We start from the raw sequence: 14,219 nt of genomic DNA on the forward strand, positions 1-14,219 counted from the left end.
GTCTTTTTTGCCTCTTTAGCTGGTGCTTAGCGTGCTGCCTGGCAAAAGTAAGCTATTTAAATATGTGTTTACTGACTCATTCAGCTATTCCTCCTGGTTCTTGAAGTTCCACTTTCATTTCAAGAGATTTTGTTACACTTCGACCTTCCTTGTAGACTCCATTTTATTTTATTTTCTGCCTTAGGATCGATTCTAAGCAAGAAGAGCAGTAAGGGCTAGGCTTTGGGGGTTAAGTGATTTGCCCAGGGTCACACAGCGAGGAAGTATCTTGATCGTATTTCAGTCCAAGTCTTCCCAAATCTAGGCTGGTATTCTATGCAATTGTGCTACCTCCTCTCCCCCTGTCCCTTCCCCCTTTTAAAATCTTATTGCTTAGTTTCCTATGTTGTAGGATACCCATCTACTAATTTTTCTTTGAGTGTTCATTTATTATATTCTGTCAACTTTGGTCTCTATCATTAGCTAAACTGATTTTTTTTGTAAATTGCCCTTAGAGAAAAAATATTTCTTAAATCCTTCACACTCTAGTGATATAATGTTGCTACTCTTTAAACTCTTGATTCTTTGTTTATTCAGACTCTAGGACGAGAAGTCAGGGGTCTCTTCACCTCTCTGTCGCCCATCTCTACTTCGCTTCATGGTTCTCTCTTCCTTGGTTCTCTCTTCCTTGTCACTTCTGGTCACTTGAGGGGCATTTAGACTGATGGGAGATCAGATCATTCAAGAGCTTTCTTTCCTTAGACCTGGGTTATATCTCCCCACCCCCACCCCCTTTTATAATGTTCTATTTTTTCCCCCCAGATATTTGTATCCCTGTCTTCCCCCTTAGTATCTTTTATAATCCTCAAGGCTGCTGACCCATAGTGGTGCTATAGCATTTTGAGTAATAAATAAATCTGCTCTTATGGATTTCAAAGCAAGGCAGTTGGATTGTCATGACATAGATAGGATTAAAATCTGAAAAGAAACTTAATTCTTAAAAACAAGGAATTCAAACTCAAAAATTCTGGTTGATTTTCTGATCTAGGCAGGTAGTGAGAAATAAAGAAAAACCTTTTCTTAGCCTTGCCATCTGGGGTCCTGTTAGTGGCTGAATGAGCATCCCATCCCCATCTTGACTGAATACAGGATAGAAGTGATGTCACCAGCCTCTGACTCTGGGGCACTGGCAATTCCCTCCCTATTACCTCATCTGGGAAGGAGGATGTTGGCTAATGAAGCTCTTTCCTTTGGTCCCCTGGGCTTTGTGGGTCAGTCTCAAAACAGATATTTGCTGTTGGTTATTGCTTTTCCTCTTTACATCTCCCATGTTCCCTATAGGATTGGTCAAGTTTAAACAAGTACTTTCCTTGTTTCATATTTGGATTGGGGGGGGGTGCAGATAATGCTACTTAACTGGCCTATATTGATGGAGGCTGAAGGAGTAGAGCTATACTTTTAGAGGAAATGGTATTAGCTCATTTCACAAGTTTGTCATAACCTGTCTTATCCTTGTTTTGGCCCAACAGGTTTATTGAATCATTAAAGAAACAGGTAAAACTGAGAGAATAAACTAATGCTATTCAGTATTAAGGCCTGGCTATAAGGTTGAGATTGTGTGAAGGCAGGATCAATATTTAGTGTTTAAAAGCCATCTGATGGTAGAGGGGCAACCTTGAAGTGGAGGGAGATGAGATGAAATTCATAAAGCAAGAGATTCTGTATTGGATGTCTACTCAGAGACAGGTATAGTGGCCAGTGTAGAAAAAAGAAGCTGTAATGCTTGAGTTGGCCTCCTTATATTAACCCTGGGTCCAAATAAGGAGTGTAAAGTTGGTAAATGCTTTGATAACAAACAAGATCTTCAAAAACAGTAGCATGCTTTTTAGTCTGCATTATTAAAATTTTCTCCATCATTTTCTTAAGTCTAGACAAATAAATCAATTCCAATTTATTAATTTCTGAGGCTTACACTGAAATTATTCCCCCCTCCCAACTCCTTTAAAATTCTTACCTTCTATCTTAAAATCCTTATCTTATATCTTAGAATCAATACTAAAAGTAGCAGTTCTAAGATACAAAGAGTGGTAATGGTTAGACACTTGGGATGAAGTGACTTGCCTAGGGTCACAAAGCTAGGAATTGTCTAAGGCAGTGATGGGCAAACTATGGCCAGATTTGGGGGGGGGGGGGAGCGGAAATGTTATATTCAGCAGCATGACATTATTCCTAATCTGACGAATACAATGAGTAGGGTACAATACAATGAAACTTCAGAAGAATTGCCTTAGAAACAGACTGACAGATGAGCATTTCCTTTCTTTTGGTCCCCTCTTTAAAAAGTTTGCCCATCACTGGTCTAAGGTCATATTTGAACCCAGTTCCTCCTAGCTCCAGACTCTACTGAATCATCTAGATGCTCCTAAATGAAACTGGCTCCAAAACCTTTCTGGTTCAAATCCACCCCAAGAAAATATTGATTATATCTAATAAGCCACCAAAGACCACCAATCAAGTAAAGTTACTTGATGAAAACCATTAAACAGTTCCCCTGGATGAATATCCAATTTTAATGTTTGAAGATGGTTTTAAAAATTGGTTAATACATTATTAGATCACCATAACATCTCTGTAATATAACTTATCCTCATTTTGAAGATGAGAAAATTGGGGCCAGTAACATAAGTGATTAGTCCAGGGTCACACAGCTAGAATCTGAGGTGAGATTTGAGGGTAAAGACTTCTTGATTTCCAAATTTACTTCTCCATTCCATGTTTCACCAAACCTGCCACAAAGAGGGAGAAGATGCTTCTACCACCATTCTGTAAATGCAGATTTGGGAAGGAGTAGACATGGTTGATGAACAGAGCTAGAAAACATAGAGACCACAGCACAGTTCTATTTAACATAGGAGGATATCAATGCTGCACCCTCTGCTGAATTTCTACCCTAATTCCCTTTTTTACCAAGAATCATTGATTTCTCTTTTATGCTTGGAGGATCCATTTTTAGGGTCCCAGGCTTGATTAGTCTTTGTGGGACTCTGTGCCAATTTCAACAGGCACTACCACAGATATCCCAGAGTATGTTTCTCAGGTAGAAAATATTTTTTTCACCTCCCACACACTGTATGACCCTGACAAGTCACTTAACCCCCATTGCCTACCCTTTACCATTCTTCTGCTTTGAAACCAATACACAGAACAGATTCTAAGATGTAAAGGTTTAAAAGATATAGATAGAAAGAAAATACATTCTCTTTTCCAAAGGAAGGGAGGTCTACTGTGGTGTCCTGAAGTGAATAACAGATTTGGGCTTGGACTTTGACTAGGACTTTGTAGACTCCCTGAAAGGTCTCAAGATGAATTGTTTCCTTATACATTAGCCTTACTCTGCCTCTCAAGGTTGTTTTTTTGGGTGAGATTATTATTATACATGTCTGGTTTTAGTGCTTACAGCTAGCAGGAAATAGACCCCAAAGCAGATGTGTCTGGCCACAGGAAAGGGGCAATGCTGAATAATGGAATGGAATGTGAAATGAAGTCAAAGAGAACACAAGAGTTAAGAGGCTGAAGTTATGTGTTGAGCACTTTCTTGCAACAGAAGACCGGAATTATTTTTAGTTAAATTGCACATTAAGTGACTTCATCTTTTATTGTTTTGGGAATCATCTAGGAGATGACTCTCCTAGATGCAGCTACACTGGGGAATCATAGGTACACGCCTACAGTTACCTCATTTCTTTGATGTAAATCTTGGATGAATTACGTTTGCCTCTTTTAAAAACAAGCAAACAAAAAAAACCCCTTACCTTCCATCTTAGAATCAACACTTTGTATTGGTTCCAAAGCAGAAGACTGGGAAGAGCTAGGCAGTGGGGGTCAAGTGACTTGTCCAGGGTCACACAGCTGGGAAGTGTCTGAGGTCAGATTTGAACCTAGGACCTCCCGTCTCTAGGGTTGGCTCTAAATCCACTGAGCTACCCAGCTGCCCCCTCCCCCCCATTCTTTATGAGAAGACTCCAAGCTACTAGATTTCTCAAAGCTTTGGGGAGCCATTGCCCAACTGTTCCAATTAGTCCCTAGATGTAAGGAGAAAACCTGAAGGAACCCAAAAGTAAATCAACCAAGAAGGAAAATAACCAAAAATAGTACTAGCTCTCCTCTTGATTCCACTACCTATTTGTTGCTCAGTCATTTCAGCCATATCCAACTCTTCATGACCTCATTAGGTGTTTTCCTGGCAAAGATACTAGAATGGTTTATAATTTCTCTTCTCCAGCTTATTTTCCAAATGAGACTAAGGTCCAACAGGGTTAAATGACTTGGCCAGGGTGGGGTCAGACAACCAGGCCTATATATGGGCCTCAAAAAAAAAGTGCAAGGCCTGAAAGAACCCCAAAATAAATTAGTCAAGAAGGAATGTTAACTAAATTGAAAAATCACTTATAAAAATAGTGCCAGATGGGGGCAGCTGGGTAGCTCAGTGGATTGAGAGCCAGGCCTAGAGACGGGAGGTCCTAGGTTCAAATCCGGCCTCAGACACTCCCCAGCTGTGTGACCCTGGGCAAGTCACTTGACCCCCATTGCCTACCCTTACCACTCTTTCACCTATAAGTCAATACACAGAAGTTAAGGGTTTAAAATTAAAAAAAAAAATAGTGCCAGCTCTTTGGGTTCAAAGTCATTTTGTTGTTCATTTGTTTCAGGCACTTCCAATTCTTCATTACACCATTTTGTGTTTTTCTGGCAGAGATACTGGAGTGATTTACCATTCCTTCTCTGACTCATTTTATAGATGGGGAAACTGAGGCAGGCAGGTTGAAATGACTTTCCCAGCATCACACAGGTAGTAGTAAATGTTTCAGATCACATTTGAGCTTGGTGTTCTATCCCACTGGCCCACTTAGCTGCCTCCATTACCTTAGAGAGTGCCATACCACTTTTCAATTTTTGCTGCATAATCCTAATCTTGAGATTATTCTTTTTTTAGGCTGATTCCAGTCCTTCAGTGACAAAGAAGCCAAACTGAGTGTTGGTACATCCCATTTCTTGATCTTTGTTAAACTCTTTCACAGGTGAGAAATAAAGGCAGTCTGGACAGAGATTCTCTTAAGAGTCATTAAATTTCCAGTTTATTTCTTTTCCCTGGTGAATAATGAAGAGAAAACAGCCTAGATAAGTTTTTAGACTAACAGAATAAGTGGTTGGCTTTGTCATTCTCTTTTAATGTTCTTGGACTTAATGGAATTGTGATGTTTAAATTGAAGGCTCTTTCCTCCCCAAGACTGAAGAAATGAGCTGGGTCAGGCTTACAGGACTTGTTTGTGAATGTGCCTTAATGTTGTCACTGATTTCCTGCTCTGGTTCTTGATACATGTGGGTTTCTCAGGATCTAGTCAGATTGTTCAGGGAATTTTGTGTAAATGTGCCTATTTTTTGCCCATCATGAGAGAATCTGCCTTGTTCATTTAAAGTGAGGGCAATGTTGAGCCACAAAACCACAGACTTTAATAGAAATAAATGACTCTAACTTATTTCTATGGAATTATGCTATAATTTTTATACTTTTGGTATAATCCACTCAATTTTTTTGTTTGTTTTTGTCTGTACTGATTTGCCATTGGGTTTGAGTCATATCCTTCTCCAGTTTATTTTAAAAATGAAGAAACTGAGGCATTTACCCAGAGTCATCCAGCTAGTAAGTGTCTGAGGCAAGATTTGCACTCAGGAAGATGAGTCTACCAGACTATCATTATCACTTGCCCATTTTCAGATATATTTAGGAAATGAACTGTTTTGGGAGTAGATGGGGGACAAATTTCCAATTAAGGCTTGAGAATCTTTTTTTGGAGGCTAGGGAAGGATTGAGTCTTTAGTTATTTTATTTTAGTTATTTTGTCAGACAGATTTCCATTCAAGTTGATGAGAGGATTCCATGGCATTCCTGCTGTTAAAATAGTGATGCTACATTTGGCTTTTGATATTCAGTTTATTGTATTTCATGTAAAGATAGCACTAGCTTGCCTTGATACACTAGTTACATGGGTCATTTCTTTTAATGTTTCAAGATGAAAATTGTCATGGCTTGTAGATTTTAGTGGTACCACCTTATTTTCTATTTTTATTTTTTTTAAACCTTTTGCCTTCTGTGTTAGTATCAATTCTAAGACAGAAGAGCAACAAGGAGGGAGAGGTAGGCAATCAGAGTTAAGCAATTTGCCCAGGTCATACACCTTTCTTAAAAAGTACTCTTTACTTCCTTTCTCTAAAAACTTCTGGTTTCTTCTGGTTCATATCTTCTATTGCCTTATTTCCTTCATTGACTTTCTAGACTCATGAAATTTGAATTATGTGCTCAACACTACTGCATTTCTAGGTCACCCATGGTTTGACTTTGAAATCTCAAGGCATTTCCCAGAACTAAAAAGTATTCTCTTGAGGAATGACCACTGACTTCCTATTATCCAATTTGAATAACTCACCTTGGACTTCTGCAGCATCTGGTCCACTTGGAAACTCCCATTTCCTTAGAATCCTTCCTAACCCTTCCTTTCATGTCTGTGATACTAAAATATTGCATTCCTCTTTTTGATACCTTTTTTGTCATTTTTCTGCCTTCATAGATACGCTTGTTTTCTTATTCTTAACATTTCTAAAGATTCTGTTCTCAACCCTTTCCATTGACAATCTCGTTTATTCCTATTGGTCAAGGATTAGAGACTTAATATAGATGACAACATACTATATTTTTTTCTAGCTCTTTCTTCTGGGATCTTGACCTAGTTTATCGTTCCACTTGACCTGCTGAACGTCTGTACTGGCAGGTCTGGCCAATATTTGTAATTATAAAAAGATGTTCTCGGGGTCTAGTTCAACAATTCTCTGTCCAAGTGGTCTTCTAGTCTGAAGACCCAAGGGTGGGGAATTCATTCTACTTTTGCAATACTTTTGTTAAACAACTTTACTAAAATCATCAATAACTTAAGTCACATTCACAAACAAAAACGTCTTCAATTTAATATTAAAAGCCACATATTTTAATTTCAATTCATTTTGGATTTTTGTACTATTTCTCTTCAGTCTACAGAAAATACTGTTAGTTTTTACTTTAATTTTGGTGTTATCACACCGGTCACACAGGAAAACACTGATTGTGTAAGGAGCTAGCATTGCATCTAATAATTGGAGTATTTCATTTTATTAGCCTCTTATGCTAATAGTGGTAAATTCTATTTTTTCTCAAGGTGCATTTCATTAAAAAGCCTATTTTATCCTTCTTAGATGCCTTCCTCACAACAACCCCATGAATTGATATTTAATCATTCTCATTTTCTAGATAAGGAAACTGAAACTCAGGGAGAGGGGGAGAGCAGATTGTGACTTCTTTGGACACATCAGGTAGCGTTTCTTTGAACTTTTTTACCATTTTAGTGTTTTTTTTTTTTGGTTCCTGGTCTACCATTTCACTAGTTATTGCCTCCTTTATATATATATAAAATGGCCTTTATTATAATTTTCTTACATAGATATAATACCTTTGAATTCTTGGCTTCCTTTTAAAAAATAAACAACAAAACCCTTATCTTCTCTCTTAGAATCAATACTGTGTAGTGATTCCAAGGCAAAAGAACAGTAAGGGTTAGACAATGGCGGTTAAGTGAGTTGCCCAAAGTCACCCAGCTAGGAAGTATCTGAGGCTCTGGAGTCACTTATACTTAAACATTTCTATGATTGTTTAGACAATTTCCTCAACTCTTTAAGTAGAACCAGCTTTTAAAATAAAAAGATGTCAGTAAAATTTCAAAGTTTCAATTGCTTTCTCTTAATTTTTGGAAACAAGACATTTTTGGGGGGAGAAGGGATGCTTCATTCAGCTGGTCAAGGTCAGTGCCCAAACTATATCCACACTAGCCCCATGCATTTCCCTACCAGGTCTCCAGGAATGGAAGATATAACCATGTTGTTTTGATAAAATACTTCTCTGATGAAGCAGTGTGATTCAGAGACTCACTGTCTACTTACTCTTAATGCTGTGACCATGATTTGGGCATGTCATTTAGTAATTTCTGTGTGTATCCTAAGATCACTCCAACTTAACCACATCTTCATTTTTTTTGGAGGGGGATGGACAGGTTTATTTATCAAAGATAACCTTATAGATAATTTCCTTGAAGATTAAAGGGCTGTTACATTTTTTCTTTTGGTCTCCATAATCTCTAGCTTGGGCCTTGTACATGATGGCACTTACTTTGAATTAAATGGAACTTTTGATCTTAGTTCTCTTACCCATCCATATTTGAACATTCTGCTCAGGTCCAACCCTTTCTCTGACACCATCCTTCCACCTGAACTCTGCCTCTTTCATTAGTCATTTATGTCCCTGATTACAACTTCTCTCAAATGTAATTTCATGGTAGTTAAAATGTCTCCCTTGTTGTGTCCAGACCCAGAAGAATGTAGACACCAAGGACAGGTGCTGTTCTCCAATAGTTTATGGCTCTAAGACCTATGCTATTCTTGGGAATAAAGTTGGGTACTTTATAAATAAATTGAATTTGGGACATAAATTGTGAGAAATGATGGTATATTAAGTCTGAGCCAACAACACTGACCTGGAGAATAAATGCTGGGAGAATAGTAGGTCACAGGGTGGTTCAGGTTTTAAGGTATAAGAATTCTTTGTAGAATTGCAGATTTTGTGTCCTATACTTGTTTAGATTGCAGAAAATCACTTCATTTGTCGTAGAAATTTCTTAACCTCTCCTATATGAGATTTTTCTTAGTTACAGATATATTCTAAGGTATTGCTCCTAGAAGATTTAAAATATTGTTTATTCATGTCCAGGGAACTATTTAGATGCATTTTATACTATATGAAGATAATTTTGAAGTAAAAAACAAGTAGGGCTAGGCACTTGTGGTTAAATGACTTGCCCAGGGTCACGTAACTAGGAGTTATCTTGAGGCTAGATTTGAGCCCAGGGCCTCTCCTGTCTCTAAGCTTTGCTCTCTATCTGCTGAACCACCTAGTTGCCTCTATGCTTTCTTAAATTCCCATTTTTCCTTCTTCATTCTAACCTCAGATCCTAGGTACCTGGCCTTCAAAAGGAATAATAATTAGAATTTAAAGTTGATTTTTTTTTCTGGCCTGATTTATTTCATTCCATCAAAATAATGCTAATATCTTAGAGATTATTAACTGCAGCGAAAATAAATTGTGTAGTATATGTTGGGAAAAGAGGTAGAGGAAAGGAAACAAAATACTTTGGAAGCTTTATTAAAAGGGGATTCAGAAATTGCTTTCCTACTATAGTATGAAGATTTTATGTTTCTTTCCTATATTGATTTTTAACACGTTATTATTTTTTATTTTTTTTTTAAAGTTTTTCTGATATAAGTACACCACATGATGGCGAAGTAACACTCAGCAAACTACTTAAACCTTAAAGGAATTAAATCCCAAATTAAAGTGGAAAAAACCAAAATAACATTGAAGAAGTTTAAATTCTTAAGAGCTCCCATACTAAAAATACTCAGTGTCAGACTAAAAGACATCTTGATTTTGCCTAGCCAGAAAATAAAAGGAGAAAAACTAAAGAACTGTGCCTGAGGGAAAAGGGAATAGACGGCATTTTTAGCTAGTCTTCCCATACTCCAGCCTATCAGTTTATTCTGGAAGTTAAAGAAGTTAAAATTTCCAGGAGATTTGTGCAGTTCTACAGTTGAAGGACAAAGTGTAACAGGGAAACCAGAGACAAATAAAGGTAGATACTACCATTTCCCAAGGGGAAAAATTGAGTAAAAAAATTCCACAAGGAGATAAATCAACAGTGAATCTTTAAAACCAAGAAAAATGGATAGCAATGAAGAAGAAATTATAGAGATTTTAACAAGAGAAGTAAGACTCACAGAGGAGAAGTTTAGAGCTCGCAATGAAGAAAATAGATTTCTCAATGAAGAAAATAGAGCTCTTAATGAAGAAAATAGAGCCCTCAATGAAGAAAATAGATCTCTCAATGAAGAAAACAGAGCTATCATCAAAGAAAAGAAGACTCTCAGTATGGAATTCCAAAAGACAATGAGCAGAATAGATAAAATTGAATCTATGTTAGAGCTTCTCTGTACAGAAGTAGAAAGTATGCAACAAAAATTATCTGATTTCCAACATCAATATAGTAAGGTAGATGAAAATTTGGAAGAAGTAATGAATTTAAAAGAAGAAATTAGGGATGTGCTTTTGGGGGAAGTCACAGACCTTAAGGTAGAATTTGAAGACACGAGTAGCAGGATAGAAGAAATAGACAACAAGTTGAAAAAAATGTCTGAAGGAAATGAGGTTTTGATAGAGAGTATAACAGGTTTGGAACAGAAAAACAGAGAAAAGGAAAAATATTTGGCTGGACAAAAGGAAAATACAGCAACTTTACAAAAAAATCTAAATTTTATACATGCCAAATTGATTGACATTGATGATAAGATGCGCAGAAATAACTTAAGAATCATAGGTCTTCCTGAAGAAGAGAATACACCCAAAATGCTAGATATCATGGTGCAGAAAGTAATACAAGAAAATTGTCCAGAACTTTTGATTACAGACAAAGAACTGATCAAAGTAACGCACAGGTCACCACCGACCAAAAACCCAATGTTCAGTACTCCAAGGCATGTGATTGTTACATTTTATGATTTCAATAATAAACAAACAATTCTAAGAGCATCCAGGAGAAGGATGTTTAAATATGAAGGAACACCAATTCGTATAACAGAGGATTACTCTGGAGTAACAAGAAATAAAAGAAGAGAATGGAGTGATATATTTCAAAAAGCTAAGGAACTTAAGCTAAAACCCAGAATGCTATATCCTTCAAAATTGAGCATAATCCTCAATGAAGAAAAACTGATCTTTAATACAAAAGAGGCGTTTGAGGAATTCCTGAAAGAAAGTCCTGCAATGAGCAGAATATTTACCTGAATGTATTGAAGACAAGAGTCAAACAAGTTTAGTAACTACAAGTAATTAAAAGAATGGAATTGGTGTTCTTATGTTTATTTAAGGATGAAAAGCTTACTAAATTAGAAAGTTCTAGTAATATTAAATTTCTCTGAGACCTTACTTATAAATCAATATCTTTTTGGGTAGGGATAACATCTTTACCAAATCTCTAGTTTTCAAAATCTGAGTGGAGGTTTTTAAGTGAGAAATTAAAAAATTGTTGATGCCTTTTTTATTGGGTGGTTTTGACCAACTTTTTCAAGTTTTCTTGGTGAAGGGTATATTTGGAAATTTTAATAAAAGAATAAAAGTAAAACTTCAAATTTCATGCATTCTTTTTTTTTGTCCCTATTTTAGTAAAATGGGTGTCTTGCAAACTGCAGAAAATATTGGCTGAATATTTAAAAGAATTGGTAGACTACTGGTGTTTCTTGGAATAGTAGCATATCAATAATCGCATTGTCTTGGCGAAATAGTTGGTGATGTTTAACAACATAAAAATACAACATGTTAATTTGTGGTCCAATCTTTATCAATTTGATACATCTGGACTAGAGTACTGTTGCTGTCCTTAAACAATTGCCAAATGAATAGCTAGAAATAAAAATTAACAGGCAAGATAAAAGTTTATCTCTTATACTTAAGAAAATAATTGGGGTCAAATAGATGACTTGGTGGATTGAGAGCCAGACCTAAAGATTCGAGGTCTTGGGTTCAAATGTGGCCTCAGATTCTTCATCCTAATGATGTGATCGACCTGTTTTCTAAATCTTACTGTTTTTCTGTCTTGGAAGGAATGTACAGTATTGATTCTGAGATGGAAGGTTAGATTTTTTTTTTAAATAAGAAAATATTAATGCCTTTGCACCTATACTTTTATGAGTCACTGTGCTCAGAACTCTAAAAATACTGCATCTTTCCAAAAACTTTGGAAGGCAGATGATCTTATTTTACAGTTGGGGAAACTGACTTGACTAAGGTCACACCGTTTAAAGTTCATTCCTTTTCCTTTATGGTTAGTTATGCCGTTTCCTTCTCCAGCTTATTTTCCAGATTAGTTAATAGGCAAATTGGATGAAGTGATTTGCCCATGGTCACAAGATTAAATATCTGAGATTGGATTTGTACTGAGATTTTTCAGATTCCAAACCTGAGTTTTTTATCCAATGTTCCACTTTGCTGACAGGAGCAGAACCAGGACAACATTGTACACAGAGACTGATACATTGTGGTAAAATCGAATGTAATGGACTTCTGTACTAGCAGCAATGCAATGACCCAGGACAATTCTGAGGGATTTATGGAAAAGATGCTACCCACATTCAGAGGAAGAACTGTGGGAGGAGAAACAGAAGGAAAATAACTGCTTGAACACATGGGCTGATGGGGATGTAGACACTAAATGATAACTCTAGCCCAACTATCAATAATATGAAATTAGGACTTAAATCAATGATACATATAAAACCCAGTGGGATTGTGCATCGGCTAAGGGGGATTAGCGAGTTTGGGGAGAGGGAAAGAACATGAAACATGTAAATATGGGAAAATATTCAAAATACAAAAATGAAAAAATAGTAAGGGTATTAAAAAAATCAAGTCCAGAAATTCCAGGTTAAGAATCTCAATTCTTGGATTCTTAAATAAGATAGAAAGTAAGGGAATTAAAAAAAAGAGTTCAGAAATTCCAGATTGAGAATTTCTGTTCTTGGATTCTTACGATTCTGGATTCTTAAGACATCCCACTTCTGACATAAATCACCCAACTATGTTGGACCTCAGTTATTTCTTAGGCAATAAAAGTGAAAGGGTTGTACTGGATCATCTCAGATCTCTTCCAGTTTTGTCTAGCAGCTTGTTCATAGTCATGTTGTCAATGAGATCCTGGTTTTGGTGGAGTACTTTGGCTCAAACTCACCTCTTCTTTCCAGCGATGTGACTAAATAAATGAAGGGCCGAAAAGAACATTTATTAGGTTCTCGCTGTTAGGCAGTAGGTATTATAAATACAAACTCAAAGACATGGGAGCAGCTCTCTCGAGAGTATATTTCAGTGTGGGAAACAGCAGGCAGTATGAATGGGATGGTGAATGTGACACCTCTTCTAGGAATAATGACATGATTTGATCATTGTTCCTGAACTATAGAAGAATGGGTAGTTCAGTCTGAAGTAATGGGCCAGGTAGGGTAGTTACCAATCAGAATAGTGGGTCTTAGTAAAGATGGATGGATTGTGTTTTGTTTATTTTTAAATGGAATTGGCTTTAGTTCCTGGACTGTTTTTGGTGATCAAGAAAAGTCCCAGCATCCTCTAGAAATCTGTTAATATGTTTAGATATTAGGAGACTTTTATAAACCAAAATTATGGAATAACGAAAGTTCTTTTTTTTCTGTCTAGACTCATGGTGTCTATATCTATATCTATCTATCTATCTATCTATCTATCTATCTATCTATCTATCTATCTATCTATCTATCTATCTATATATATGGCATTCCAAATCAGTGAATATCCTTAATTCCTAGCCTTAATTGTATGGGGGCGCTAAGATGATAAGTGACTTGATTGGGGACATAAGGTCTATGTCAGGCAGGATTTAAACCTCATTTTGTGACTCAACATGGGTTATACCTTGTGGCAAAGTAATGTAGAAGAGAATATTGGGGCAATTGGATTTATTTTGAGATGAGAGTCTTGGAGGTCTCTAGGAAAGGCAATGAAGCATATGGATAGTTTAAAAAAAATATTATTGATGCCAACATGTCTAATATAAAAATGACTTAATTTTCCCACTTTAATGTTTTACTAGAATACATAAATCTAAAAGAATGATGCTTGGAAATGTGGGGGAAATGGAAATAATGGCTCAAAGTGGTTCATTGCATTTAAAAAATGCCTGGTGCTAGATATTAATGCAGTAAATTTTCACGTTGATATATTTTAGATTCCAGATAAATACTAGTTTAAATGAAATTGTATGTTTTGCTTGTGATAGGTAGAAGTCACATTTTCTTGTATTTACCAATTGATATAATGAGAATAAAATAGCTGTGTGGCATAGTAGATAAGAGTCAGGTGCCTGGAGTCAGGAACTCATCTTCTTGAGTTCAAATCTGACTTCAGATACTAGCTGTGTGAACCTGGGCCAGTCACTTAATTCTGTTTACCTTGGTTTCTTCATTTGTGAAATGAACTGAGAAAGAAATTGCAAACCACTCCAATATTTTTTCCAAGAAAATTCCAA

General features: G+C 36.4%; 1 protein-coding gene across 1 annotated transcript; it reads left to right on the top strand.

The window, feature by feature from the left end:
* The first annotated feature begins 7,342 nt into the window (after positions 1-7,342).
* Positions 7,343-10,954, top strand: L1TD1 (LINE1 type transposase domain containing 1). Its single transcript, XM_044679203.1, has 2 exons — positions 7,343-7,380; positions 9,366-10,954. The coding sequence occupies exon 2, from the start codon at positions 9,836-9,838 to the stop codon at positions 10,952-10,954; it is 1,119 nt and encodes a 372-aa protein (XP_044535138.1). The 5' UTR covers positions 7,343-7,380; positions 9,366-9,835.
* The last annotated feature ends 3,265 nt before the right edge of the window (positions 10,955-14,219 follow it).

This window comes from Gracilinanus agilis, chromosome 5 (assembly GCF_016433145.1).
Source record: "Gracilinanus agilis isolate LMUSP501 chromosome 5, AgileGrace, whole genome shotgun sequence".
NCBI lineage: Eukaryota > Metazoa > Chordata > Mammalia > Didelphimorphia > Didelphidae > Gracilinanus > Gracilinanus agilis.